We start from the raw sequence: 27064 nt of genomic DNA, 5'->3' as shown, positions 1-27064 counted from the left end.
CCCATATTTTTCCTTACCTCTGTTCTTGAGCCTCTTCCTCCATATCTTCTTCAGAATCACCCTATTGAGAAAGAACATGCTTTAACAGCTGTGTCAAAGAAATACAAAATCTTCCCCAAAACAAAAACAGTTCTTCCAATCCCACAGGGGTGACGAACTTGTCTGTAACAGTGCCTGGCACACAGCAAGCACTCAATAAATACTTAGTGAAAAAAAGAATGACACTAGAACGGCGCCGCTGAAAGCCAGAAACTGCCAAGTGATTCCTTGGGTGTTCACTGTAAGTCAGTACAGCCTGTTTAAAACTGCCACCAAAACACAGTCTCAAAATTGGTTTGACATCATACTCCTCTGTCCAAGAGCCTTTTTTTGATGTTTAAGTTTAATCGCACAAGATACTCAAACATAAAAAAATTACTGTTTAGCTCAGAATCCCCTAAATGAGCACCTGATATATTTTGATTTCAACATAAAAAGGCTGATCGTGTTATAAATGGCATAAATATCTCACTCAAACGCGCTTCCAAAATCCTCTCCGAGACCTACTATGCCACACTGTGACCAGAAGCCACACACCAGGAGGGTAAAAAGAGAAGGCCCTTGCAACAGAAACAAAGGGGCAGATCCAAATAAATGCTGCATCAGTGCCCGCCTGGCACACGTGCTCTTGGCCTGGGTCTCCCCTCTCCCAAAGCTGCACCACTAGCTGCACGAACACCCACCCTGCCTGCTCCTCCAGCTCCCCCAGCCTGAGACGCTGGTCCCACTGCCTCCCATTCTCCTGGGTCCAAACCCCACTTCACTAACACCCTCCGACAGTTCACCCTCTCTTGGAGCCACAGGGCCCAAATCCCTATCTGCAGCCCCAACTTCTCACTCCATCACACATGGAGATAAACACCGACCTTCCCACAAGAGCCAAGGCTCGGGCAGATTAGGTCAGACCCCGCAGAACATGCAGGACCCGTTAACTCACGGCTGCAGCCCCACCGCCAGACACCTACCTCCAGGGTCTATGCACTTTCTCCCCCAGAAACAATGACACCAGACTTCTCAATGTCAGGGGTCCCTGCCAAGGGCTGACCTGAGGGTCATCACACGCTGGTCTCCTCCCATCACCTCCAAGCATGAAGATCTACCCACTCATCAGGAATACAGTTCAGACCTGTCCTTCTCCATCCCTTCTGCCAGCAAATCGGCCCAAGCCATCAGCGCCCCAGGCCTGCACTACCACTGCCAACTGGCTTTTCACTCTGTTTAAGACTGCTGCTCCTCCAGGACGTGGAGAAAAGGGAACCCCCATACACTGCTGGTGGGAATGTAAACTGGTGCAGGCACTGTGGAAAACAGTATGAAGGTTTCTCAAAAAACTAACAATAAAACTACCATATGACTAAGCAACTCCCCTCCTGGGTACATATCCAAAAAAAAAACCAAAAAAACACTAATTTGAAAACATACATCCACCCCAATGTTCATATCAGCACTATTCCCAGTAGCCAAGATATGGACGCAGCCCAAGCACCCATCGACAGATGAATGGATAAAGAAGATGTAATACACACACACACACACACACACACACATGTGCACTGGCACACACAATGGAATACTACTCAGCCATAAAAAGAATGAAATTTTGCCATTTGCAACAACATGGAGAGACTTGGAGGTTATTATGCTTAACTAAATAAGTCAGACAGAGAAAGACAAATACTATGATATCACTTACATGTGGAATCTTAAAAAAATACCACTAGTGTATACAGCAAAAAAGAAACAGACTCACCTATGTACAAAACAAACTAGTAGTCACCAGTGGGGAGGGGCGAGATAGGGGCAGGGGGCTGTGAGACACAAACTGCTGTGTATAAAATAAATAAGCTCCCGGGACATATTGTACAGCACAGGGAATAGAGCCAATATTCTATAATAACCGTAAATGGAGTACAACCTTTAAAAATTGTCAATCACTAGGTTGTACACCCGAATTTATCTAATATTGTACATCAATTATAACTCAATAAAAAAAATTAAAAAAAGACTGTTGCCTTCAACCCATCCTAGGTGCCACTGTGAGACCAGTCTTCCTCAACATCAGGCATCACTTATGGACCCAGCAGCTGTTGTTAATCTCTGCTCAAAACCTACCCCTAAGCTGCTGAACCTGGAACTGAGCAACTGTCACTTGACCTTGACACACCCATCCCAATCTCTACAGCCACACTTCGGTAGGGCTCTGACTCCCATTCAAAACATGAGCATAAGACACGCCACCCTCGTGAGGCTCTGGGCTAATGCAGGTCTCTAAGAGGCCCCTCCCTCCCCAAGCCTTAACAGACCATCCAACACACACTGCTCCTCTCTCCTCTCTCCGTACCTACATGTCAGCACTTGGATCCAGCCTTATCTCCTCAACAACAGGGAGCTCTCAAAGGGCAGGGACCAAACCCTGTAATCTCTCCCCACTCCCTCTTTGCAGTGCCTCGAGGCCCTTGCTAGCTACTCTAACTCTCTCATAGCTTTCAGGGGCTGGCTCAAGTATCAAACACAAGCCACCTCAAAGAGACCTCACCTTGAGCTCTTGAATTAAGACTGCAACTCCTGTCACCCAAATCTTCCTCCAGTCTGACACCATATAGCACGGATACCTTTCTGACACACTACACAACTTACAATTTACTCTATTTCTCATTTATTATCCATACTGCCTTCATTAAACCACCAGCTCCACGAGGGCAGTGGTTTTCTTTTTACGTTCCCTGTGACATCCCCAGCACCTCAAACAGTGCACAGCCCACAGTACATGCTCCATAAATGTCTGCAGGGCTAAGCACCGTCTAGCTGTTTCTTAAATACTAGTGGGTATCGCCCCACACCTGTCAGATGGGTACTATCAAAAAGGCAAAGATAACAAGGGTCGGTGAGGATGTGGAGAAAAGGGAACCCTCGGGCACTGCTGGTGGGATTGTAATTTGGTACAGCCACTATGGAAGACAGTAAGGAGGTTCCTCAAAAAAATTAAAAATAGAACTACCATATGATCCAGCAATTCCACTTCTAGGTATTTATCCAAAGAAAACTAAAATAGTACCTTGAAAAGTTATATATATATACATATATATATATGTATATATATATACACACGCCTATGTTCATTGCAGCATTATTTATAATAGACAACACACAGAAGCAACCTAAGTGTCCACTGAGAGATGACTGGATAAAGAAGATGTGGTATGTATATATACTGGAATATTACTCAGCTATAAAAAAAAAGAATGAAATCTTGCCATGTGTAACAACATGAACAGAATTTGAGGGCACTGTGCTGAGTGAAATAAGTCAGAGAAAGACAAATACCATATAATCTCACTTATTTGTGGAATCTTAAACAAAACAGAACAGAACACCAAGTTCACAGATACAGAGAACAGACTGGTGGTTCCCAGAGGCCGGGGGTGGGGGATGGGCAAAGCAGACGAAGGTACAAACTTCTGTTTACAAAATAAGTAAGTCATGGGATGTAATGTACAGCATGGTGACTACAGCTAATAACACTATACTGCATGTCTGAAATGTGCAAGGGAGTAAATCTTAAAAGCTCTCACCACAAGAAAAAAAAATTTTGTAACTATGTATGGTATTGCGGTGATCATTTTGCTCTATCTCCAAATATAGAATCACAATGGTGTATACCTGAAATTAATAGAACACTATATGTCAATTATACCTCACTAAAAAATTTTTCCAGTACAAAAATGTTAATACCAGCAGACAGAACTTTTTTTAAAACTTCATTAAGCAGCATTTTTCGAATTCAAAACAGACCATTCAATTATTTCTCTCAGACACAGGCACTTTATCACCCCCATACTACTTTTCTGGTCAGACTGCGCTAAAACACATACATAGCAAACTGGCCAAAAGCTTGGGCTCTGGTACTAAACACCTCCTGGGTTCAAATCCCACCACTGCCACCTTCTTGCCGCCTTGGGCAAGTTCTTTGCCCACTGTGTGCCTCGATTTCCTCAGCTGAAATCAGCTCACAATACTTCACAGCTGGACTTCCTAGGTGGCACAGTGGGTAAGAATCCGCCTGCCCATGCAGGGGACACGGGTTCCATCCCTGCCCCAGGAAGATCCCACACGCCGTGGAGCAACTAAGCCCATGCACCACAACTACTGAGCCTGCGCTCTAGAGCCTGTGAGCCACACCTATTGAGCCCATGTGCTGCAACTACTGAAGCCCACGTGCCTAAAGCCTGTGCTCTGCAACAGGAGAGGCCATCACAATGAGAAGCCTGCGCACCACAACGAAAAGTAGCCCCAACTCTCCGCAACTAGAGAAAGCCCGTGTGCAGCAACGAAGACCCAACACAGCCAATTAAATAAATAAATAAATAAATAAATAAATAAATAAATAAATAAATAAATAAATTTATAAAAAAAATACTTCATAGCTTCTAGGATCTTAACATGAGTTAATACAAAGTGTTAAACAATGCCAGTAGTATTCATCCCATGGTATTATTTTTCTACGTTAACAGTGCAATTTGATTCAACCAAAAATAAATCTCTATGACAAAAAGATTTCCAAATACTAGTCAATGTGTCCCGGCCTGGGGCAAGAGGCTACCACCTAACACAGTACCTGAGATACTCACTGTGCCACTTCCTGTTTCCTTCCTACCGATTTCCGTTATCTACACGCTCAGGCTTAAGTGGGCAAAATAAACAACACATGGGATGTTTAAAGGCAGAAACGTTCTCATTCATCACTGCATCGCAGGGGCCTAACTGGGCCAGGCCCGGGCCCGCTGTTTGCTTGATGAACAAACAAGGCCAGGAGAGCGTGGCCTCCCCTTCCCATCCCAGAGCAACGTGCTTCTGGATCAGGTAACAGCTGCTCCTACTCGGCACCAATGTCCACATCCCAAACCCAACCACCGCCCTTAGGACTGAGGCTTCTCACCACAGCAAAGCTGATGGACTAAATGAACAAACTGTAAACTGCCCTTCTTGCTCCTAGAACTGATACAGAAATGTGATTATTAAACAGTAACAGGAACTCAACGCCTAAGGCACTCGGCCTGCCATCCTCTGGAGAGGCTAACCTCAGAAACAGGGGAACTGGACAAGACACTGAGCACTGCCTCTCCTCCGCCAGGAAGAACGCCTAAACGCCTCCTGTACGCACAAGATTGTGGCCACAATGCGGCCACCAAGCACAGACACCCAAACCCTCTTAAGCGGAACCCAGTTAGGGCAACACGGTGCACATGAGACAAAGGAAAAAATCCAGACACTCAAGAAACTCAAAGGGGGAAAAGAAATGGAGACAGTGCCACTGCCAAGCTAGGGGTTGGGAAAGACTGGTCTTGGACAGACGTCAGGAGATAGCATTCATGCTTTCGTTCAACAGATCCACGTTGGGCCTGCGTGGCCAAGGGGCAGGAGAGAGTCCCCGAGGCCTGAGCAGTGCTGCAGACAAGGTCAGACTGCAAAAGGCTCCAAGGGCCAGAGCAGGTCAAGTGGCTCACAGGCAGTCACAGAAGTTTCTGACCTTGAAGGTAGAGTAAGAAGGTGCACAAAACAGTATCTGGCACACAAGCAATCACATCTTGACAATAAAACATCTGATGAAAACATTTGTTTGGCTTCTATAACATCACATCACCATTCTGGAGTCAATGTGGTGAAACATGGATGATATAATCAGAGAACAAAAATTCTGTAAATCTAAGAATAAAAATCACATGTTTTTTTCTTCCTTCTTTTCATTATCAACATGGATCAAATTCTAATGCTCCTAGACCAAAATATTTTACAACATAAAAGAATATCGAACAAAAAGATAAAATACAACTTATCTATGCAACTGTTGGGCATGTGATAGTACTGAGTTATCTGCACTGGTTCAGCCCTTTCAAAGCAAGAAAGCTGTTCCATGTATTCCAGTGACCAAATCTAGGGGTCAGATGAGATACTGCCAAAAAAACACGTAACCTGTATTAAGCACTTACTAAGTTCAAGGCACTTAATCCTCTGAGATTGGCACCACTATTAACCCCATTCTACAGATGAAGAAACTGAGAACAGAAAGGTGGAAAGGGATGGAGCCCTGAGTCAAATCCTGGAAGCCCAGTCCAAGGCATTTATAAGCCTGGCAGTTTATAACAATTCAATTATTTTATCTGGTTTTACTAATGATGCATTATTCAAGGTCATAGTCACTTAAGAGACCCATTAAAAAAAGAAAAAAGAAAAAAAAAAGGCCCAGTCCACATAAAACATTTCCAAAGTAGACAACTGTATAAACAATGAGTGTTGGCAAATGTTAGTATTCAACTTTTTAATGCCACATCTTCAGACACTCCTATTTCACCGATCATTGACAAATTTTAGCTCTGAAGCCATCTTTAAGTGTTTCTGAAAGGAATCCAACTTACAAATTAATTAGGCAGAAAACCCTCAAATTTAAATAACACATAAATATTCTCTTTTCAACAGACTCCATGACCCACATGAGGGAAGTTTTTTTGAAAAATTCAAAGTACCTTGAAAAAAATTCCCTAAAAATAACTCTCTTCAGAACTCTCTGCAGTTTATACACACACACACACACACACACACACACACACACACACACACGGGCAGTTCAGACAGATAGGCAGCTTAGATAGATAAATATAGACAGACCCCTATCTATCCTCACCCCCACCTAGGTACATGCAGGGTAAAACAGTCTTTAAAAAATACACATATAGAGGGAGATGAAGTATTTAGAAAATGATTTTGAATATCAGTTTCACTTTCATTATAGCTTTGATTAAAATAGCTTAGGTATAAATGCTTCTATAGTGAGTACTCCAGAAAAACAGCTTCTAAAATTATAACATTTTTACCAAAACAAACTGTATTGTACACGTAAACAAAACCAGAAATTAAGAATTACATAAAATCACTTTTGAGCCTATACATAACATCATTCATCATATCTGAAGCTTGGACATTTCCATATCTGAGCACAGGGACTGAGCCTTCAACTACTGCTGTAACAAATGAAAGTCTATAATTTACTTTCCTTTCAGTCTGGGTTGGCTTCCTACACGAACCAGTAAGAGGTAGAGCGTACAACTGAGTAGAAATGCAAATATGTATAGATATACACCAGTGCTTCTCAACCTGGGCAATTCTGCTCCCCAGGGACATCTGGCAAGGTCTGGAGACATTTTTAGCTGCCACACGAGGTGGGGGGGCTTGAAGGGGGTGGGAGGGAGGAGTGAGTGCCACTGGCATCTAGTGGGTGGAGGCAGAGATGCTCCCAGGACAGCCCCCCACAATAAAGAATTCTCCAGCCCAAAATGTCACTAACGCCTCTGTAGAAAACTCTGATCTACACACATATGACTATACTGTATTTGTTAAAAGTCAATATATCAAATGTTAAGCGTGGTCCTCTCAGCAGGAGTTGAATGATTCCTCTTTTGTTCTTTTCATCTTTCTGCATTTTTTAACACTACACATCTGCCATCTACAATCAAGGGGGAAATCCATTTAGGAATAAACCTTTAAGAGAAGGACAGACTATTTGCTCCCCATCCTGATGGGGCTTTTTCTCCAAGGACTGGTCTCATTCAGCCTGCCGGCCTTCAGGGAAGGTCCTGTAAATTTTTCCTCTAAAAAAAAATCACCTCTCCACCTTGAAGCTGTTATTCATTAGCCCTGGTTAAAATAAGTATTCCAAATATCTCAAAACCAGCACTCTAAATGCTTCACACAGGAGGAAGAACACTGAAATGTAAAGCTGCACAGCCTCACCAGTGAAGTTATAGCTACACGTCCTGTTTTCTAAACAGCCACGAGAGACAACATAGAATTAAGTGCTGCCACCAATGCGGGAAGTAATGAACATCTTAAAATTACCGGCACGCAAGTCGACTGCTCCCTTACAATTCAAGCCACTCCCCCACCCACCCAAAACATGCATTTGCGGTCTCTACGGTCGCTGCTGAAAAACAATCCACAATATCATATTTAAATGTGTACATATGCAGTCAATGAGAATTTCTCCTAAAAGTTAAACCTTAGACACAAAGGCTTGGCAGTCCTCTGTCTACTGCAGCGGTAAACCCTGGATGCTGCCAGATTCCCAACAAATCGTTAGTAATGATTTTTCCGCAGGCAATCATTATATCACACGGGGGGGGGGGGGGGGGCATAAACCTGACATACAAGTTCTTAACAAGAGGGTGTACTCTAACACAAATTAAAGGCACTTGGAAAAAATCCAAGACCACAATCCTTTAAAGTCGCATCTTCATCCCTAAGCTGCTTAACGCCAATGGCAAGGACCACTCACTAACATTTCTGAGATCAATATTCCATCCTCCTGTGGTCCCCAGGCACACAGCACGGCTCACGGAGCGATCAGAGCACGGGTCCCTGGCCCACCCGGACCACTGGCGGCCCAGGGGCCCGCCCTTCCCCTCGGCACCGCCGCCGCCCGGGGCCCTGCTGAGGTGGCCTCGGCTTCCACCTCCTGAACTTGGGGCCGGCGTGACTCACGCCCTGTCACATGGCGCGGGAGGAGGCCGGGCAGGCCACCGTGGCCAGGTGTTCAGGCTCGGCCCGACCGTTTATTTGCCTTGCAAAGTGGCCCGCGCGCCCGTGCCGCCGGGGGGGCCGGCGGCCTCCAGGCCCCTCCTCCCTAGCAGCCCCGCAGCCGCCCTGTCACCCGGCCATCCTCACCTGAGTGGGCAGCAGGAGTTCCCCTTCCTCCGCCTGCCACAGCTCCACCACGTTCGGCAAGGGCTCGATCGCTGCACCGACACCAAAAAACACGCCGCGTTGTTAATGCACGGAAAAGAAACGCTTCCTGTTTCCCGATCGTTCCCCCCCCCCCACCCCGTGCACCCGCCTCACCAAAACAAGCCTCCCTTCCCTGCTAGGAGCGCAGGCCACCCGAGGAGTGAGCCGAGGGTCGGAACACAATGGACCGGGGGCGAGCCGCCGGCCCCTCCGACGGAGAGGCGAGGGCGCGCGGGCCCGGGAGCTCTCGCGCTGGGGTGGGGGGCGAAGGGGACGGAGAAGGGGAGGCCAGCCCGCGGGACCCTGCGCCCCGCATCCCGCGGCAGCCGCGACCGGCGTGTGCGGGACGCGGCCCGCGCGGCCCGGCTCGAGGAACAAAGCTGCAGGAAGCCGGGCCGCGGCGGGGCCCCAGCGCGCGCCACACAAAGCGGGGGCTGCGCCCGGGGCTCCCGGGGCCGGCGCACAAAGGCTCCGGGGCGCGCGCGGCTAGCGGTCCCCGAGCCCCGCGACTTCCCAGCCTTCGGGGGGGGCGGGGGGCGCGGGAGGGGACGCCACGCCGAGCGGAGGGTACCAGCCCGGAATTGCAGCCGCTTTCCTTCCTCCTTTCCCGCACCTCCCCGAGCCCTCCGCTAGATTTCAGCAGTGCCCCCAAAAGAAAGAGAAAGGGGGGGTGGGGGGCGGGGTGGAGAGGGAAGGCAGCGCAGCGGCGCCAGGCTGACCTTGTCCCTGAGCCCCTCCCGGGCGACAGCAGGGCAGGAGGACCTGGAAGACGCCCAGCAGGAGGTTCACGGCCGCGGCGGTGCGGCAGTAGCAGCCCGGCTGCGGGCGTCGGAGCCCCGCCATGCTGCTGCTCGCGCTCCTCTCGGCGGCTCGCCGCGCTCGCCTCTCGCTCGCTGGCGCCCGGGCCTCCTCGCCCCGGGCCCGCCCCTGCGCCGCCCGCCCCGCCCCGCCCCGCGCCGCCCCGCCCCCGCCCCCCTGCCGCCGCCGCCCCCGCCCCCCAGCCGCCGCGGGCCCGCCTCGGGCGCGCCGCCCGCCCCGCGCGTGTGCGCCGCAGATAGGCAGGCGCGGAACACAGCGGGGCGCGGGGAACGCGGACAATGCGAACGCCGCGGCCGCCGCCGCCCCGCCCGGCGCGGAGCACATGGCTGCGGGCCCGCCCCGCGGCGCCCGGCGGCGGCCTCCCCGAGGCTGCGGGGCCCCGGCGCACTCCGCGGCCGTGACAGGGGGCGCCGAGCCCCGGCGGGAGGGGCTCCCGGGCCGCCGTCGCCGAGCACGTTGCGGCGGTGTCCACTTGGTGCGGGCGCGCGGGCCGCGATCGGGGTCTGACCCGCGGGGGCAGGGGCGGCGGGGGGCGGCGGGAGTGAGGAGTCGCCCGGCGAGAGGCCCTGGACGGGATATTAGTGGAAATAATGCAGCGGTTGTCAGGAAAGGCGAGTGCAGCCACATGGCTACTGCCACTTCTGCGGCGAGGATATCCGGTGGCTCCAAAGTCTGTAATTTAGAATAAAAAAGCTCTCCCAAGACCCGAGAGGCTGACCTCAGCGCCGCGTGGCGGTGGTGCGCCCGGCACCCTCCGTGGAGACGGTCCAGTTGGTGACAGGTGGGGAAGCCTCTTCGTAGGGGATTCATAGCTTTAAAGACCCTGCACACACTCCCCTTCGGATTCCTGCTGCAAAATTTAGCCAGCCTCTTCTGAAACCTGGTTGGGATCGGGGACGTGGTCAGTTGCTCTCTCTGACATTCACTGGGTGATAATATAAGTGATACTCGGAAACACATTTTTTTTTTGGTGCCTATGACCGAAAAGTACGTCTAGGATCTGAGAACTATTTTAAGTTAATATCATGCCTTTGCCAACGATATCATGAGCAAGGGTTTATTCAGGAATCTATTTGCACGACCTGGAAGTACTGGCGATCTTAAGATAGCTTTAGTTAATTTGCTGCTTCCAGAGTAGCGCGTATGAAATTCAGAGAATATGAGCCGTGCGGAATGAAGAGGGGAAGCGACCGTGGCACACCTGTCTGCTTACATCGATCCTCTACTTAATTGCTTCTGGTGCCTTACAGTCTAGACAATAGCGAAGTGGTGGTCGAATAGCAGGACAGATGCGGAGAAGGACTAAGTCAATTATGGATCCTCTCTCTCCCAAGGACATAGTACAGTACTGTGAATCCAGTCTCGCACTGTCTGGGCATAACTCTTAACAAGGTTAAATAGCCTAATTGCTTGGCCAGAACTTAATATTTAAGATTAGCATGAATGTGAAACCTCGATGTGAAAGAAAAAAAAAAAGGCACTTTGCATTATCCCTTCTCCAGTATTTTCTCTGTCCCTCGCCTTTTTTCTGTGTTGCCTGCCAGCAACTACCTTTCCTTAGCAAGGATCTCCAGTCCCATCCCAATGCGTCCCTCTTTTCTCTTCATTTCTCTAGATTTGCGTTTGCCCCTTAGGCTCTGAAGATCTTTCTTCCACTGTGTCAAGGGGGCCTCTTATGACAAGAATACTTGCCCAGCCCACTTAGGCAGTAACTGCGCCTTCAGAGAGTGTTTTTACATGAAAGTCCTCTCATTGGCCTATTTATTTGCAGCATGTATTTTTAAGTCCTCTTATGACTATACTACTTAGAAAGGAAAGCAAGCAAACATCAACAGCTTAACAGGTTTTATTAAACAGATTTAATAAACAGTCACAGCCCAAAACTTTTTTTACTAGTTTTTAAATTATTTTAATTTTTACTAAAAGTTTTTCTTACACCAACCAGCATCTCAGAATCAATGGAAATGGCTTAAAAGGTAGAAGAAAATTGCTATGGACCGTATATAAATACAGCTCTATTTTTCCTTCTACTGAAACCTTTTAAAGGCCAGCTTAATTTTTCAAGTTGTGGTCTTGTGGGCTTTCCAAAGTTGGTAATGCTATTTGACTGTTGTTCAAAAAGCCAGAAGCATGTATCTGCAATGCCATGGGCTTGGTGAGGGATTCAGGATTACACAGCTGTCTTCTTAGATAAATCTGACCTACTTAGCCTTCTCTGGAGGTATTTTTCATGCTGATTCATGAACAACAGGAAAGTTATGGCCCGTTAAGTAGCATCCATGTTTTGAAGTAAACTTGTTCTCCAAAGAAGACTCCTGTGTCATTTGTGCTATATTTACATTATTCCCCTGTGGATAATAGGTAATCTATTAGAGCTGGAAAAACTTTGGCTCTTAAATAATAGCCTAACTGCTTCATTTTACAGAAGAAACAGAAGCCCAGAAAGGATGTGAAATATCCAAGTTATAGTGGCAGAGTTATGGAGAAGTATGAATGAAATAACGTTAACTGGAAAAAAATTTAATGTAAACATGAATTAACTTAATATGCAGATTACATACAGAAGATTAAAGCGTGGAAGAGACAGGAGATATTTTACTAGAGTATATCAGTTTTAAATTAGATCCATGTAAGTTTAAATGTTTTTTTTAAACCACACCTAAAATCAACCAAATCCATACTTATTTTAAACATGAAAGACATTGACCATGCTTTTTGACTTACTTTACCCTTGTTCTTTTTTTCTTAATGAATACAGATGAAAACCAAACGAGTGTATAAATGTGAGTTATATCTTGACGCATCCTACATAAAATTGACAGGGAAAGGTCAAGCCCAAATCACTTATCTCTAATCCAGAGAAGATTCAACACACCAGGTCACAAGGTGGTTGTGAAGATTAAATGAGACACTGTAGGGTAAGCATGTAGGGGCTGGATAAACTCCAGTAATGGTATTACCATGTGTCCACGTTGTGGGGACGTGCCAGACTTTCATGAATATGGTAAATTTGATACTGATGTTCAGTTACTTTAATTACCTATTCATTGCCATTCAGTGTCATCTCTTATCACAGACATGCTGGCAATGGGAATAAGTCATGAAAATGTACATTTAACAGCTGTTTTCTAGCTCATCTGTTCATACGTTTCAGGCCTCACCCCAGTGGAGACAACAAAACGAAGTCTTTTATCAAATCGTCACCACCATCATTGCTGGGACGCAAGCCTCATTCTCGCCTGGGAGGAAATGCCCAGAAGGGATGGTTCTTGAGTTTGGCAGAACCTAGGGATTATGGTCAGGTACTCTTGAGATGCAAACCGCCCCCTTGACTCAAGAGGACCCTTCCTACTTTTTCTTCCATTTTATGTCATCTCAGGAAGCATCAATTAAGTATTCAAACCTTTCTCAAACTACTCTTTTGTGTTTTTTTGTTTGGTGGGTTTTTTCTTGTTTTTTACAGTTTTTTTTTTTGTTTTTTTTTTTTTTCGGCCAAGCCATGCAGTATGGGAAATCTTAGATCTTAGTTCCCTGATCAGGGATCAAACCCATGCCCCCTGCAGTGGAAGCATGGAGTCTTAACCACTGGACCACCAGGGAGGTCCTATTCTGTTGTGGTCCTAAACAATTGTTCTTTTCCACTGTGGAAATATCAAGCAATTTGGGGGAGCAGCTATATTCACAGTTAAAAATAATCATCTTTCTCCATGTTTTTCTTAAACTCATAAAACTGTACAATAAAAAGGGTAAATTTTACTCTGTAAAAGTTAATTAAATTGATTAAACTAAATTATTAGATAGCTTTTTAAAAAATTAAAGACAAAATCTTTAAAGAGAGGCTAGAATGTGATTTACACAGGCTGTCTTGAGTGTCATCCTGCTGCATGTTTAATTATAATGAAATGAATGATACATGAATGAAAAAAAAATAGTCACCTTCCCAGCCTCCTTTGCAACTTAGCGTGGCTCTTTGGCTGACTTCTGGGCAGTGTGATGTAAGCTGACTTCTACTGACATGGCTTCAAGGAAAGCTACGGTTTTTCTGATGAAGATGAATAGACTCAGCTAGTACAAGAGTTCTGCTCTATGTTCTCATTCCTGCTGGAATATAGATGTGATGCCCAGAGGTTTGGCAGCCTTCAGACAAGCCTGAGGAAGCAAACTACCTGCTGAGGATGGTGCATGGGAAAGGCAAAAGTCTTGATCCTAGAGGAATTATAGAATTGCTAGGTTGTCTACCTTTCAACATCTTGTTTTGTAAGCAAAAGTAACCCCTTCTTATTGTAATCAAGTTTTCTGTTACTTCCAGTCAAAAACAATCCCAAGTGAGAGAAAGAAAAAACTCAACCAATACAAAAATGAAAGTGAACCGTAATCATTAACAATAACCAGGCTCAAAGATATTAACAGAATGTTCATATAACAAGAGGGCATAGCAAAGTAATACTTGGTTTGTTTTACAAGTGCAAATTAAAAGAACTATCATGTATCATTTTATATCAACTAAGTTAGCAAAATAAAAGCAACCAAAAGTAAATACTGATTAGATGGCCACAGAGAAACAATGTTTAGCACTTAGTAAACTAGTTTATTCTCCAAAGGGCAGTCTGCTCTCCCCAGGGCCATCACTGTAAGTCTGTGTGACTGGCATTCCCATCACGAGTGGCAGACAAACTCTTTCTACCATTGATGAGACTGTCCCTACCTCCTCAATCTGCTTTGCAGCTTTTCCTCCTATGCCCAAACTTTGAAAGTATGGGGACCCTGGGGCTTGGTCCTGGATTCTCTCTCTCTCTGGATGAATTCATCCAGCCCTATATCTTTAAATATTATCTACAAGCTTCTGAGTTTCAAGTTTAGAATTGTGGCCCAAACCTAAAGTTCCACACCTATATATCCAACTGTCTGCTTGCCATCTCTGCTTGAATGGCTAATAAGCACCTCACACCTAGCATGTCCAAACTCTTGATTCCGCCCATCCAAACCTGTTACATCCCCACTCTCCCTAACCTCCAATCCTTGGCAGCACCATCTATCCAGTTGCTCAAGCCAAAAGCTGAGGAGTCACATTTACTTCTTCTTTCCTTTACAGCCTTTACATCTCTCAGCAAGTCCTGAGACGCTCACCTCCAGAGTATTTCCCATACATGTCTTTTCTTTCTTGACCACTACCCTGCCAGCGCCCCGTCGCTCACGTAGACTCCTGCAGTTGCCCTCTTCTGGCCTCTCTGCTTCCACACTCATCACTTACATGTCGGCTGTGCAATAGCCAAAATGGTCATTTTAACATAGAATTCATATCTTGTATAAAACCCTCCGGTGGTTTCCCATACAATTAGAATAAAATCCAAACTCCTATTCTCGTCCTGCAAGGAACTGCACCATCTGGCCCTGCTCACCTTTCTGACCTCATCTTCCGCAGCTTTTCCCTTGATAACTGCTCTTCAGCCCAGGGACCTTTGTGTCTCCCAAGCTCACCAGGCTTGACCCCCATCTTAGGGCTGTTGCACTTGCTGTTTTCTCTTCCTGGAAAGCTCTCTGTTCTGATGAGCCCGTCAGGCTCCTTCTCATCACTTACCATGTCTGCTCATGCCTGGAGCACCGGAAGAGAGGGGCCTGAACCCAGTCCTGCTGCACAGAGCAGCCCTGGCTCCAGGCTGCCTGCGGTGAGACGAGCCGCCTCCTGATTCCGCAAGGGCACTGACAGGCCAAACCACATGCCCGTGACGCTCTGTCCTCCCACGTGGGGTAGCTTTTTCTAATCAAAATATTCTTTCATTTTTTAAATTTAATTTTATTTATTTTTTCTTTTTTTCTTTATCTATCTATCTATTGGCTGTGTTGGGTCTTCATTGCTCAGACGTTCTCTAGTTGCAGCAAGCAGGGGCTACTCTTTGTGGTGGTGCGCAGGCCTCTCGTTGTGGTGGCTTCTCTTGTTGTGGAGCATGGGCTCTAGGTGCGTGGGCTTCAGTAGATGCAGTGCATGGGCTCAGTAGTTGTGGCACATGGACTTACTTGCTCCTCGGCATGTGGGATCTTCCCTGCCTAGGGCTCGAACCTGTGTTCTCTGCGCTGGCAGGCACCAGGGAAGTCCCATTCTTTCTTTTTTTTTGAAATTGAAATATAGTTGATTTACAATGTTGTGTTAATTTCTGCTGTACAGCAAAGTGATTCGGTTATACACATGTATTACATTCCTTTTCATATTCTTTTCCATTATGGTTTATCACAAGATATTGAATATAGTTCCCTGTGTTGTGCAGTAGGACCTTGTTGTTTATCCATTCTATGTATAATAATTTGCATTTGCTAATCCCAAACTCCTACTCCATCCTTCCCCCACCTCCCCCTTGGTAACCACAAGTCTGTTCTCTATGTCTTGTGAGTCCGTTTCTGTTTCGTAGTTAAGTTCATTTGTCTCATATTTTAGATTTCACATATAAGTGATATCATGTGATATTTGTCTTTGATTTATTTCACTTGGTATGCTAATCTCTAGGTCCATCCATGTTGCTGCAAATGGCATTATTTCATCCTTTTTTATTGCTGTGTAGTATTGCATTGTCTATATGTACCACATCTTCTTTATCCATTCATCTGTCAATGGCCATTTAGGTTGTTTGTATGTCTTGGCTATTGTGAATAGTGCTGCTGTGAACATAGGGATGCATGTATCTTTTTGAATTATAGTTGTGTCTGGATATATACCCAGGAGTGGGATTGCTCGATCATATGGTAACTCTATTTTTAGTTTTCTGAGGAACCTCCATACTGTTCTCCACAATGGCCACACCAACTTACATTCCCACCAACAGTGTAGGAGGGTTCCCTTTTCTCCACACCCTCTGCAGCACAAAATATTTCTTATGTCTAAAGAGAAGTGAGAACTGTCACTGGGCACTCACTTTACATTTGTGTCTTACATAAACCTGGCAAAAACCCAACAGGATTAGCCTTATTGTCCCTATTTTACATGTTAGAAACTGAAACTGACAGGGTAAATTGTTAATCTGGAGTTAAAATTGGGCTCTAATTCTACTGCACCATACTGTCTCCAAAGAAAAAAAGCAAGAACTCACTTGGAAACTTCTATTTTTTTCCATGTTTTAATTCTGTTTATTTTAGGATGCTTATTAAAAGGTTAGAAAAGCCTATGAAGGTCCAGCTATAGTCATTAAGAATAAGTTACTATTGTACATATAGCTACAAAATATGCCCCAGGTAATAAATTAAGGTCAATATGAAATTCAGTAAAATCTGTCATTTTTCTTTTGAGTCTTCACACTGTTGGACATACAGATCTTGTCTCTATACTGACTTTTGTACATACTAGTGTGCAGTCTATTTGAGAAAGTTATTTGTGTAAACCTCTAAAATAGAGATTGCATTAACTTATTTGTTTATACTTGCTATTAAAATGTTCTACTTGGGAATTCAAAATGTAGACCAAAGAGTAGAATTTATTTTTCTCTTCCTTCATTTCTTTCTTTCTTATTTGTTATTGGAAAAGATATAGAAGTGGACTTCATTCAGAAGATTGGCAAGAATTGCAGTTCTGTAAATTGAGTCAGTGTCTGGGTAGATGATCTTGGAAAAACTGTTTTTTTAAGGTCCCACTTAAGCTATAAAACAAGGCCCAGTCTTAGTCTGGGAAGCAGAAATAGTAAGTACTTTTTCAGCTCCATTTAACAGTCTAAAGTGATTCCATTGTAATTCAGCTTCCTCTTCTAGAAATAATGATAACCTTCATATATTGCTTATGTCATGTCAAGCCCTATCCTAAGAGCTTTGCTTACATTAAGTCATTTAATCCTTCCAGCAACCCTATGGGGTGTAGGTAGTATTATTATCCCGAATTTACAGATGGAGAAATTGAGGCACCGATGGGTAAGGTATAACTGCCCAATGTCATAAAGCAATAAGGTGCAGAGCTGAAATTCAAACCCAGGCTGTCTGTCTCTGGGGTTGACATTCTTCACCACCAGAGCAATACCGCCTTTACTCTCGTGTGAATGGCCAGTGATGTAATGGTGATCATTAGAAACGTACACAGGACTTCCTAGGTGGTGCAATGGTTAAGAATCTGCCTGCCAAAGTAGGGGACACAGGGTTCAATCCCTGCCCCAGGAAGATCCCACATGCCATGGAGCAACTAAGCCCACGTGCCACAACTACTGAGCCTGCACTCTAGAGCCCATGAACCACAACTATTGAGCCTGTGTGCCACAACTACCGAAGCCTGCATGCCTAGAGCCCGTGCTGTGCAGCAAGAGAAGCCACTGCAATGAGAAGCCTGCACACCACAACAAAGAGTAGCCCCTGCTTGCCGCAGCTAGAGAAAGCCCGTGTGCAGCAATAAAGACCCAACACAGCCAATAAATAAATTTAAAAAAAAGAAAGAAACATACACAAAGCACATGGGAATTGGGAACACTGAACAAAGGCCATCATGGCACCAAGAAAACTAACAAATTGTCTTTAAGAGGATGTCAGTACTGTACAACCAACTTCTGGCCATTGAATGTGTCATGGTTCCAGAAAAAATGGCGTGCTTAGGGTTGGAAATGGGTCTGTCTAGGTGAGGTAACCTTGAATTAAGTCATACGAACCATGTTGCTGTAGAAGCTCCCCAAACTAATACCATCTATCTAGTTCCATAACTAGACAGGATTCTAATAGCAGCATTTCAGCAACACTTATCGGACTTACTCATCTAAACAATTTAACCGCAATTTTGGAAAATGTGTTTCATGACCTTGAATAAGGCACTTCACCTCCCTGGGCCTTTCCTCTTGAGTATAAAATGACGGGACCTCTAAGGTATTTTCCATGTCCAACGTTCAATGATTCTCTGTCCAGACCTGATGGCTTGAGTGCAGGAAGCCTGCATTTTTTTAATGCATCATTTCTTACTCTTCCAAAATCCACTGAGTAGAGCAGCTTCACAGCTTCCTGAATCTGCGTGCTTTCAGATTACAATCATGTTAAGTTTGGCACTTAAAGTTCAAATAAAAAGCTGCCAGGTCAGCAGCAGGGAGCCAGATGTGATGGTTCTGATGTGATAATGGGGATTGTTCCTTCCATAGCTTCAGACCTGGACTGCCAGGCTCGGGCCACTGGCTAAGAGGACGGTCAGTAGAATCTAGGTCCTGTCTGGAGGGCCTGGGCAAGTTACCTAACCTCTCTCACCTAAAATGGAGAAAATAATCGTCTACCTAAGTTGCGGCAGAAAAATGAGATCATATGTATATGGCTGTAGAAGGGTGCCCGGCACATGTTGTTTCGTTGTTGTCGTTTCCTGTGTTAAGAAAAACAAAATGAGAACTTGAGGTGGTCCTCCGGAAGAGTTTGTAGGATCACAGCAGGAGAGAAGCTCAGGTGATGGCCCAGAAGATACTTCTACAGAGTCAGGCTCCTGTGAACTGAATGCCCTCATGTTATGAAAAGGCCCCCCCTTCAGTTCTTTTATTTAGACACGTGTTTCACTTCCCAGGCGCCCAAGGCAATATAGGGCTTCCTTATTTTTCCTCCAACTGCAAAATAAAACTGCCCAGCCCTTGGGAAAGGAACATCTCAAGTAAGATCTGATCTGGATTATGGAACAATACACGCTTACAGGGCACAACGACTCCACATCCTGCTAAACTCAGGCTTCCCACACACCTCTTTCAGGAAAGCAGCTGCACACACGCAATCCGGGGGCCTCCACTGCGCGCAGAATCAGTTCCCCGCACCTCGCCTCCCCCGCGGTACCCTGGCCGCCTGGCAGCGCAGAGGAGCAGGCCCTAGAAACCAGGGCAGGCAAACAAAAGGCAGGGCACGCAACCTGAGCAAGCCGGCCGGGAGCATCCCTAACTGGGGCGCAGCTCTGAGGCCAGCACCAGGCCAAGGGCAGAATCACACACAGCGGGGGGAGGCGGGGGGCGGGGGGGTGAGCTGCAGCTCCTGCTGCCAAAGGGCTGCAAGAAAAGCCTCCAACATCAGCCGGCAGCTCTTCGGAGACGTCTGGATTCCCAGCAAGTAGTGAGAGGCGCACGATGGAGAAAGCACACCGGCTAGGACTCGGGAGCCAGGTTCAGTCTCAGGGGGCTGATGCCCTTGGCCCCTCCCGCGGCCCTGTTTCCTCTGTGAGCGCTTTAAACCCTGAGCTGCGGGTAAATGACTTGGAGAGTGGAGGTTGGTGAATTGGTTGACTTTGGCAGTCACCTGTGTGTGAGGAAAGAAGGATCTAGGCTATAGCAGTAGTAGCAATTTTGCTAAAGGCAATCAAGAGTTTTTCCCGCTAGTGTGTAAGCAAATTCTTCCCAGCCAGCCCAATAGATTTGAAGAAACGCCCCCCTTCCGCTCCCTTGGAAATTATTTTTGCTCTGTGTTAAAGATCATTTCAGTCCAGAATTTTTTTTATTGTTAGATCAGCCTCACTTAGAAGTGCAAATTAAGATAACTCTTCAGTATTATTTCATAATGATTAAATTAATGACGGCAACAGAAAAGTAAATTAGTATAAAACCCAGTGTTGGGAAATCTTCAAAGAAGCCCACTCTTAACAATGCCAAGGACAGGACAAGTTGTTGCTTTTTCTTGAAGGCAACCTGAATACAGAATAAGAGCTGTGAACGTGACCGTGTCTTTTGACACAGTAGTATTCTTGGAAATTTATTTTGAGAAAATCGCTTTAAAAGACAAATATTTTACAAGATATTTATGGCAATGTTATTTGTACTAGCTCCAAACTGGAAATACTCACAATAAATCCACTAACATGGAAATAGCAAGGATAACTATGGTAGATTTGGTCAAAAACCATTCAGTACGATGACAAATATATAAAAGGTTTTTAAAATGCTGTGTACAGAGAAAAAGGTACACACACGCGAGGTTGGAGCGAAAGGGACTTCTAGGCAATAAAGCTGGGAAAGGGTGGAGGACGGTGCTTCATTTGGGCAGAATGTGGGGTTTGTGAAGGGGGCAGAGAGATGCAGCTCTGCCTGGAAGGTGTGAGGGCCAGAATCAACAAGGACGAGGCGTGTGGATTTAAACACAAACCAAGACCTGAAAACTCGGGAGACCATGGTCATAAACACCTGGAAGACTGTAGGAGAGGAGGTGGGTGAGGGGTGAAGTTGGTTACCTTAGTGGGTAAGAGGGTCAGTGGTCAGACCTCTCTCTGCCCCTCCAGTATGCAGATAATCAAAGGCATCTCAGAAGCTGGAAGCAAGGATAACTATGGTAGATTTGGTCAAAAACCATTCAGTATGATGACAAATATATAAAAGGTTTTTAAAATACTGTACAGAGAAAAAAGTACACAGGTCCATGTGTACTTTTTTCTCGGTATGCAGGTCCGTGGCTTAGAGGCAGCAGGGCTCTGAACAGGAAATGGCTAAGACTGTCTTTCTAGTTGTCAAAGGAAGTTGACGTGATGAAGACAGGACTCTGGGAAAATGTTGCTCAATTATTAAGACCTAACATGTCTGCAAAAAAAAAAAAAAAAAAGCCTAGGTGGTAGCTTAAAAGAAAAAGGTAAGAGGTCAAGAGGATTGGATGAAATAATATGTGTAGAAACACTGTGGCAACTGAGAAATACCTTATAAAGACATGCTCTGAAGACTAGGGCTTCACTCTGTGAAAAAGGCAGCAAAGTTAGCTGGTATGTTCTTAACTCTAATCCTAAATCAATAGGTGACTTTATAAATTCTTACAGTTCTAGTTTTGAACAAGTAGTGGTAAAATGATATGCTTGTGTCTTAACCATTTAACCAGATTGACTCTTTTCAAGAGATTCCTGGTGATCTCTAAGCTAGCCATAATTAGACTGATAATGAATTAGAGAAATAGTCTACACCACCAAATCAACCGTGATTGGCTCCACGATGCTCGGATTCTGAATCTTTTATGTGAACAGTTGTTTTAAAAGTCTTTATTGAATTTGTTACCATATTGCTTCTGTTTTGTTTTGGCTCTTCGGCCGAAAGGCATGTGGGATCTTAGCTCCTCAACCAAGGATGGAACCCATGACCCCTGCAGTGGAAGGCGAAGTTCTAACCACTGGACCACCAGGGAAGTCCCTATATTCTGAAGACTTTAAATCACATGACCACTCATTCATTCCTTCATTCATCCGGGTCAGTCTGTCTGTGTAAGCAGGGCAAAGTATAAGGCAATAGGAAGTTACAGAACACTATAGACTTAAGGAAAAGAGAAATACGAAAGCAGGGATACGTTATACAAATTGTCCTTTTTGCTGATCGAAATGAGTAAAAGAACATATCTTTGCAAAGAACAACATTTGCTCTTTCTTGCCTAAGCTTATCCTGTGGCTTCACGAAGCCCGCTGAATTACGTTCGCTATGTGTTTGCACTTACATGCACTTACATGTTTCCTTAATGTTTGCCTCACCAGGGGAAAGACTCAGCTTCTACTTCATGCCTCAGAGATATCACGTTTCAACTCCCGCTGTTTCCATCTTCTATACTTCCCCCCAACCCACCCACCTTCTGTGCCTTATTAAAATGAACACTTTCTTTTGATTTTCTTCTCTGGACTACTGGGTCTAGGGCTGGTTTTTTTTTTTCCTACTGTTGTTAAACATCACCTGTGTTATTAAGCCCAGTTGTCTGAAGGGATCGAGCAGCACTTCTAGCTGAGAAAGGTAGTCATCTTGACTTGATACCGGTTTATCCTTGTGATGAAATTATCGTTTTATTTTTGATGGCCTTAATTTAGCATGTATCCTGGGGGCTGGGTTTTGTGTTGCCTTTATAAACACACACACACACACACACACACACACAAAGAGCCTAGTTCTTTTTAGGCACTTCTCCAGCTTTGAGTTTAGCAAGCCTTCCAGCTAATAGGGAGACAGAATTACTGCTCTAAACATTCCCCTGCCACTGATCCAGAACATGTGTTATCATATCACACACTGTAAATTGATTCCGAATCCCTGCCAACAGGGCACAGTCTGCATTCCAAATACCTAAGGCCCAGGGACAGCTAGTTGTAAAATAGAAATATGCCATGCTTCCTTCTTTAATTTGATGTAAGCATGAGTAAGTTTGCTAAATATATTTGATTCTTAGAACATGTGTTTTTTTCTGGAAACATAGAACAGCCCACAAAATCTCTATACCTTAGTGACAATAGACTTTCTCCTGAAAGTCCCCAGTCCCCCCCACCCGTCCCCCAATTGTTAATGTCACTTCCGATCTCTTGGTGACGGGTGGTTAACAGGAAATAGGGCAAGACGGAGGGGAGCTCACATTTAAGATAATAAAGTGACTCTCATTCAACTGGTGAGAGACACAAACAGTCTGACTGTGATGGTCTCCCGGGAGCAGAGGTCTAGGATTTCAAATGGTATATAAACAGTTGCAGAGTCTCTGCAATCACTCTGGAAATGAACTCCTAGCCCAGATGGCAATGTAAGGAATAAACATCTCCTTTCAGTCCTGTGCTATCCCGTATTGATGACCTGAGCTACTGTCAATTTATTTTTTGTTCAGAATAATTGTGCAGATTATCAAACAAATATCGCTAAAACCTCTCTTCATTTGTGTGACTCTTGAGGACTGAAGAGTGGGAGGTGGGAAAAGAGTAAGTGTCACCTAGGAACTTGGCATTGGAAACATCCTGGGGATAAGCAGGGCGGCTGGTTGATCTCCTCGGAAGTTCTGAGTCCCAACTTGGTTACCATGGTGATACCATTCCACCCCATAATTGCACCTGACAAGGTCTCCATTGTGTCATCACTCCTGAACAGTAGCTCATCCCACTCTTCTTTGATCCAAGTCTTCCTCATTAGATCCTAAGAAACAGCCACACATGCACACGAGTACAGGGAGTTAATACTTTGTGACAAATGGGTTAATGCCAGAGGATGGATTTCCAGAAAAGTACTCAAACTTTATAGACGTGAGTTCTGCATATTTTTGAATTGAATCTCATCGTATATGGAAGAGTAGTGGTGTCATGGCGACATGGCTTGGTATTTCCCCACATGTATCAGCTAGCGTTAACTAATAAATAAAATCTGGCTGGCTCCATAATTACCCCAGTTGATTTTCAGGTTGGTCTGGCATAATGAAGACATTTCTCCGCTAGCCTTCGGGAGGCCTGGCTTTCAGGACCAGCTTATGGTCCACCAGCTGAGTGATTTCCACTCACACTCTCGAGTTTTTTTTAATTTAATTTTTATTTTATATTAGAGTATAGTTAATTGATTTACTAGGTTGTTTTAGTTTCAGGTGTACCTCAAAAGTGATTCAGTTATACATATACATATATCCATTTTTTTTCAGATTCTTTTCCCGTGTAGGTTATTACAGAATATTGAGAGAATTCCCTGTGCTGTACAGTAGGTCCTTGTTGTTTATCTGTATGGCTGTGTGTATATGTTAATCCCAAACTCTTAATTTATTCCTCCCCCACCTTTCCCTTTTGGTAACCAGAAGTTTGTTTTTGAAGTCTGTGAGTCTGTTTCTGTTTTGTAAATAAATTCATATGTATCATTTTTTTTTAGATTCCACATGTAAGTGATATCATATGATATTTGTCTTTCTCTGACTTACCTCACTTAGTATGATAATCTCTAAGTCCATCCATGTTGCTGCAAATGGTATTATTTCATTCTTTCTTATGCCTGAGCAATATTCCATTGTATATATGTACCACATCTTCTTTATCCATTCATCTGTCGATGGACATTTAGGTTGCTTCCATATCTTGTCGAGTGCTCTGGTTCTTTAACAGCAAGATGGAGGGATTGGGCTTGTGTTGTACCCTGAAGCTCTCTCCTAGGTCTCAAGTCCAATGATCCTTTTCCTTATCAGTCTTTTCTTCTCTGAGATTAAAGATTTTACTGTACATTTCTAGGTTGATTTGTTTGATCTTGCTAATTTCAAAACTTTAAGATATGAAAACAAGAATGTTTGGAGGAGTGTATATTCTCAAAATAAAGGAACTCAAACCTTAATATACAATTTTTTAACAGTGTAATTACGTCTGTTTAGGAGAGGCAATATATAAGATTATAATAGGAAAGAATGATTCAAGTCTGTTCAAGTGTAATAGGTGTTTTCATTTCCCGAAAAGTCAAATTATGAACCATGTCTATAAAACTAGATTTAAAGTCTATGGCAAAGGGGACTTCCCTGGTGGTGCAGTGGTTAAAACTCCACGCTCCCAATGCAAGGGACCCGGATTCAATCCCTGGGCAGGGAACAAGATCCCACGTTCATGCCGAAACTGAGAGTTTGCATGCTGCAACTAAGGAGACCGCCTGCCTCAAATAAGGAGACCGCCTGCCTCAAATAAGACCTGGTACAACCAAATAAATTAATTAACTTAAAAAAATTAAAAAAATAAAAATAAAAGTCTACGGCAACAAAAGTGGATTCTTCTTAAGTACCAAGAGTAAGTCTATATATTAAAAGTCCTTCTGGAGGAATGCTCTCCTATGTTTATGTCTTTACAACAGGTATCATGGTCAGCATTCTGCTATAAAAGCCTCTGACTATAAGTACTTGGATTCGTTGACCTGGATCCCAACCCAGGATGTTGGAGCTCTCTGGAAGGGAGGAGATCTACCCTAGTTGGTTGAGGGATGAGAATATGTAAGAACCATTTGTAAAAGGGCTGGAGAACTTTCTCCTGTATAACTGGAAAGAGGAGATGGTTGATGATGGTGCAGTGTCAAACAGGAACAGAAAATTTTCAATAGGGAGGTCAAGTAGGCCTCCTTAAAAAGATGACATTTGACTTCCATTCCTTAGTGCTGTGGACTGTGGGCCGCCGGGGTTGGTGAAGGATCTCAAATGGCTGGATGGAAACTTGCTCGAAAAGCCATTGACTGGGTAGCTTTTGGGGAGATCATACCCCAACATCAGAATGCCACTGCCAACTCCCTGAAGTCCTGGAATGAGACCCTGACCTCCAGGTTGGCTGCTCTGCCTGAGAGGCCACCTGCCATCCACTGGGCTTACTCTAAGGCCAGCATGGCAAAGGTGGGCTTGGTGGATGACTTCGAGATTAATGCCCTGAAGCTTCCTATGCTGGAGGATAAGTATACTGCCCTGGTGGATGCTGAAGAAAAAGAAGATGTGAGAAGCTGTGCTGAGTTTTTGTCTCTCTCGAAGACCAGGATTGAGGAATACGAGAAAGAGCTGGAGAAGGTGAAGAACGTAATTCCATTTGATCAGATGACCATTGAGGACCTGAATGACGTCTTCCCAGAAACCAAATTAAACAAGAAATATCCCTACTGGCCTCACGAGCCAATTGAGCATTTATAAACTTGAGTCTGGGAGAAAACTTTGGCCCTCAAATGATAAATTCTGGACATTAAAAATAATTATGTAGGGGAAAACAAAAAGATGACATTTGAGCAAGAATTAACGTTGCAACTGTCTAGGGGAAGAGCATTCTAGGCAGAGTACACCCTGTGGCAGGAGTGTGCCTGCAGGAAGCGATGTGAGAGGGAGAGTTTGGAAGGTGAGAGCAAAGGGCAAAGTGTCAGGCAGAGTGAGCCACGCCCCCTGGGCCATTGTCAAGGCTTTGAAACGTACTTTTATTACTTTTCAGAAAGATGAGAAGTCAGGAAGAGCTTTCAGCACAGTGACCTGATCTGATGGACATTTCGGGGGGATCCCTCTGGCTGCAGTGTTGAGAGTAGACAAGGATGGGCAAGGATGCAACAACCAGTTTGGGGGCTAAGCTGGTCACCTAGTCTAGAGATTATAGAGACTTGGAGCAAGTGTGAGCAGGGGAGAGACTCGGAAGTAGTCAGATTCCAGATCTATTTTGAAAGAAGAGTCAAGAAGATTTCCTGACTTAGATTGTTTGTGGGGTGTGAATTTTAAAAACTAAGCCAAGAATGACTCTAACCAACCCAAAAGGTAGAGTCGCCATCACCTGAGATGGTGATAAAATGAAACTTCGAACTCCTCCACAAATCTGTATTATCCCTTGTTTTAGACAATAGTCAGGTTGCTAAAATAGCCACTGTGTCTTTCCAATTATCACTGCAATTTATACACAAGCTTGTTCTTTTGCTCACGCCATTCTCCCTGCCTGTGATAACCCACCTCCCCTCTCTCTCTGTCCATCACTAAAGGGCTAGTTCAAGTTCCACATCCTGGAGAAAGCCTAGCAGACCACACCCCCAGCAAAATACTTCTGCTGTTGTCTTCACTGTCCTATCTGTAATGATTTATTTTATTATCATGTATTATTATTTATGGGTTCCCTGTTGAGTTCGTTCCCTCAATAGCTATTTTTCCTTAAGTTTTTACAGTCTTCTACTTCTTTTTTTCCAGTTTTATTGAGATATAATTGACATATACTGTAGTATTAGGGTTTTTTTTTAGTTTTGGGGGGGTTTTGGAGGGTTTTTTGGGGCTGCTTTGGGTCTTTGTTGCTGTGTGCGGGCTT

General features: G+C 44.7%; 2 protein-coding genes across 4 annotated transcripts in view; one reads left to right on the top strand and one right to left on the bottom strand.

Moving 5' to 3' along the window:
* TMEM131L (transmembrane 131 like) overlaps positions 1-9721 on the bottom strand; it is a 153884-nt gene extending 144163 nt beyond the window's left edge. For both annotated transcript variants that reach the window (XM_057727266.1, XM_057727267.1), the window contains exons 1-3: positions 9534-9721; positions 8755-8825; positions 18-61 (exon numbers count right to left, since the gene is read on the bottom strand). In XM_057727266.1, coding sequence (XP_057583249.1) covers positions 18-61; positions 8755-8825; positions 9534-9657 — 239 coding nt within the window. In that variant the 5' untranslated portion in view covers positions 9658-9721. The remainder of the gene's footprint in view (positions 1-17; positions 62-8754; positions 8826-9533) is intronic.
* A 15728-nt stretch (positions 9722-25449) lies between these two features.
* On the top strand, positions 25450-25926 carry LOC130850294 (ATP synthase subunit d, mitochondrial-like). Of its 2 annotated transcripts, XM_057729735.1 has the most exons (2): positions 25450-25663; positions 25730-25926. In XM_057729735.1, exons 1-2 carry the CDS (start codon positions 25450-25452, stop codon positions 25924-25926), a joined length of 411 nt encoding a protein of 136 aa, XP_057585718.1. The 2 variants fall into 2 exon arrangements, with proteins under 2 accessions (XP_057585718.1, XP_057585717.1); XM_057729734.1 differs by having other exon boundaries at positions 25450-25926.
* The last annotated feature ends 1138 nt before the right edge of the window (positions 25927-27064 follow it).

Source organism: Hippopotamus amphibius, chromosome 3 (genome assembly GCF_030028045.1).
Source record: "Hippopotamus amphibius kiboko isolate mHipAmp2 chromosome 3, mHipAmp2.hap2, whole genome shotgun sequence".
Classification (NCBI taxonomy): Eukaryota; Metazoa; Chordata; class Mammalia; order Artiodactyla; family Hippopotamidae; genus Hippopotamus; species Hippopotamus amphibius.
The sequence above is the reverse complement of the archived record's forward strand: the minus strand, read 5'-3'. Positions and strand labels throughout refer to the sequence as shown.

What these genes read in the sequence shown, in the direction of transcription:
- LOC130850294 (XM_057729734.1), top strand. Translation starts at nt 25,450, where the DNA reads ATGGCTGGATGGAAACTTGCTCGAAAAGCCATTGACTGGGTAGCTTTT.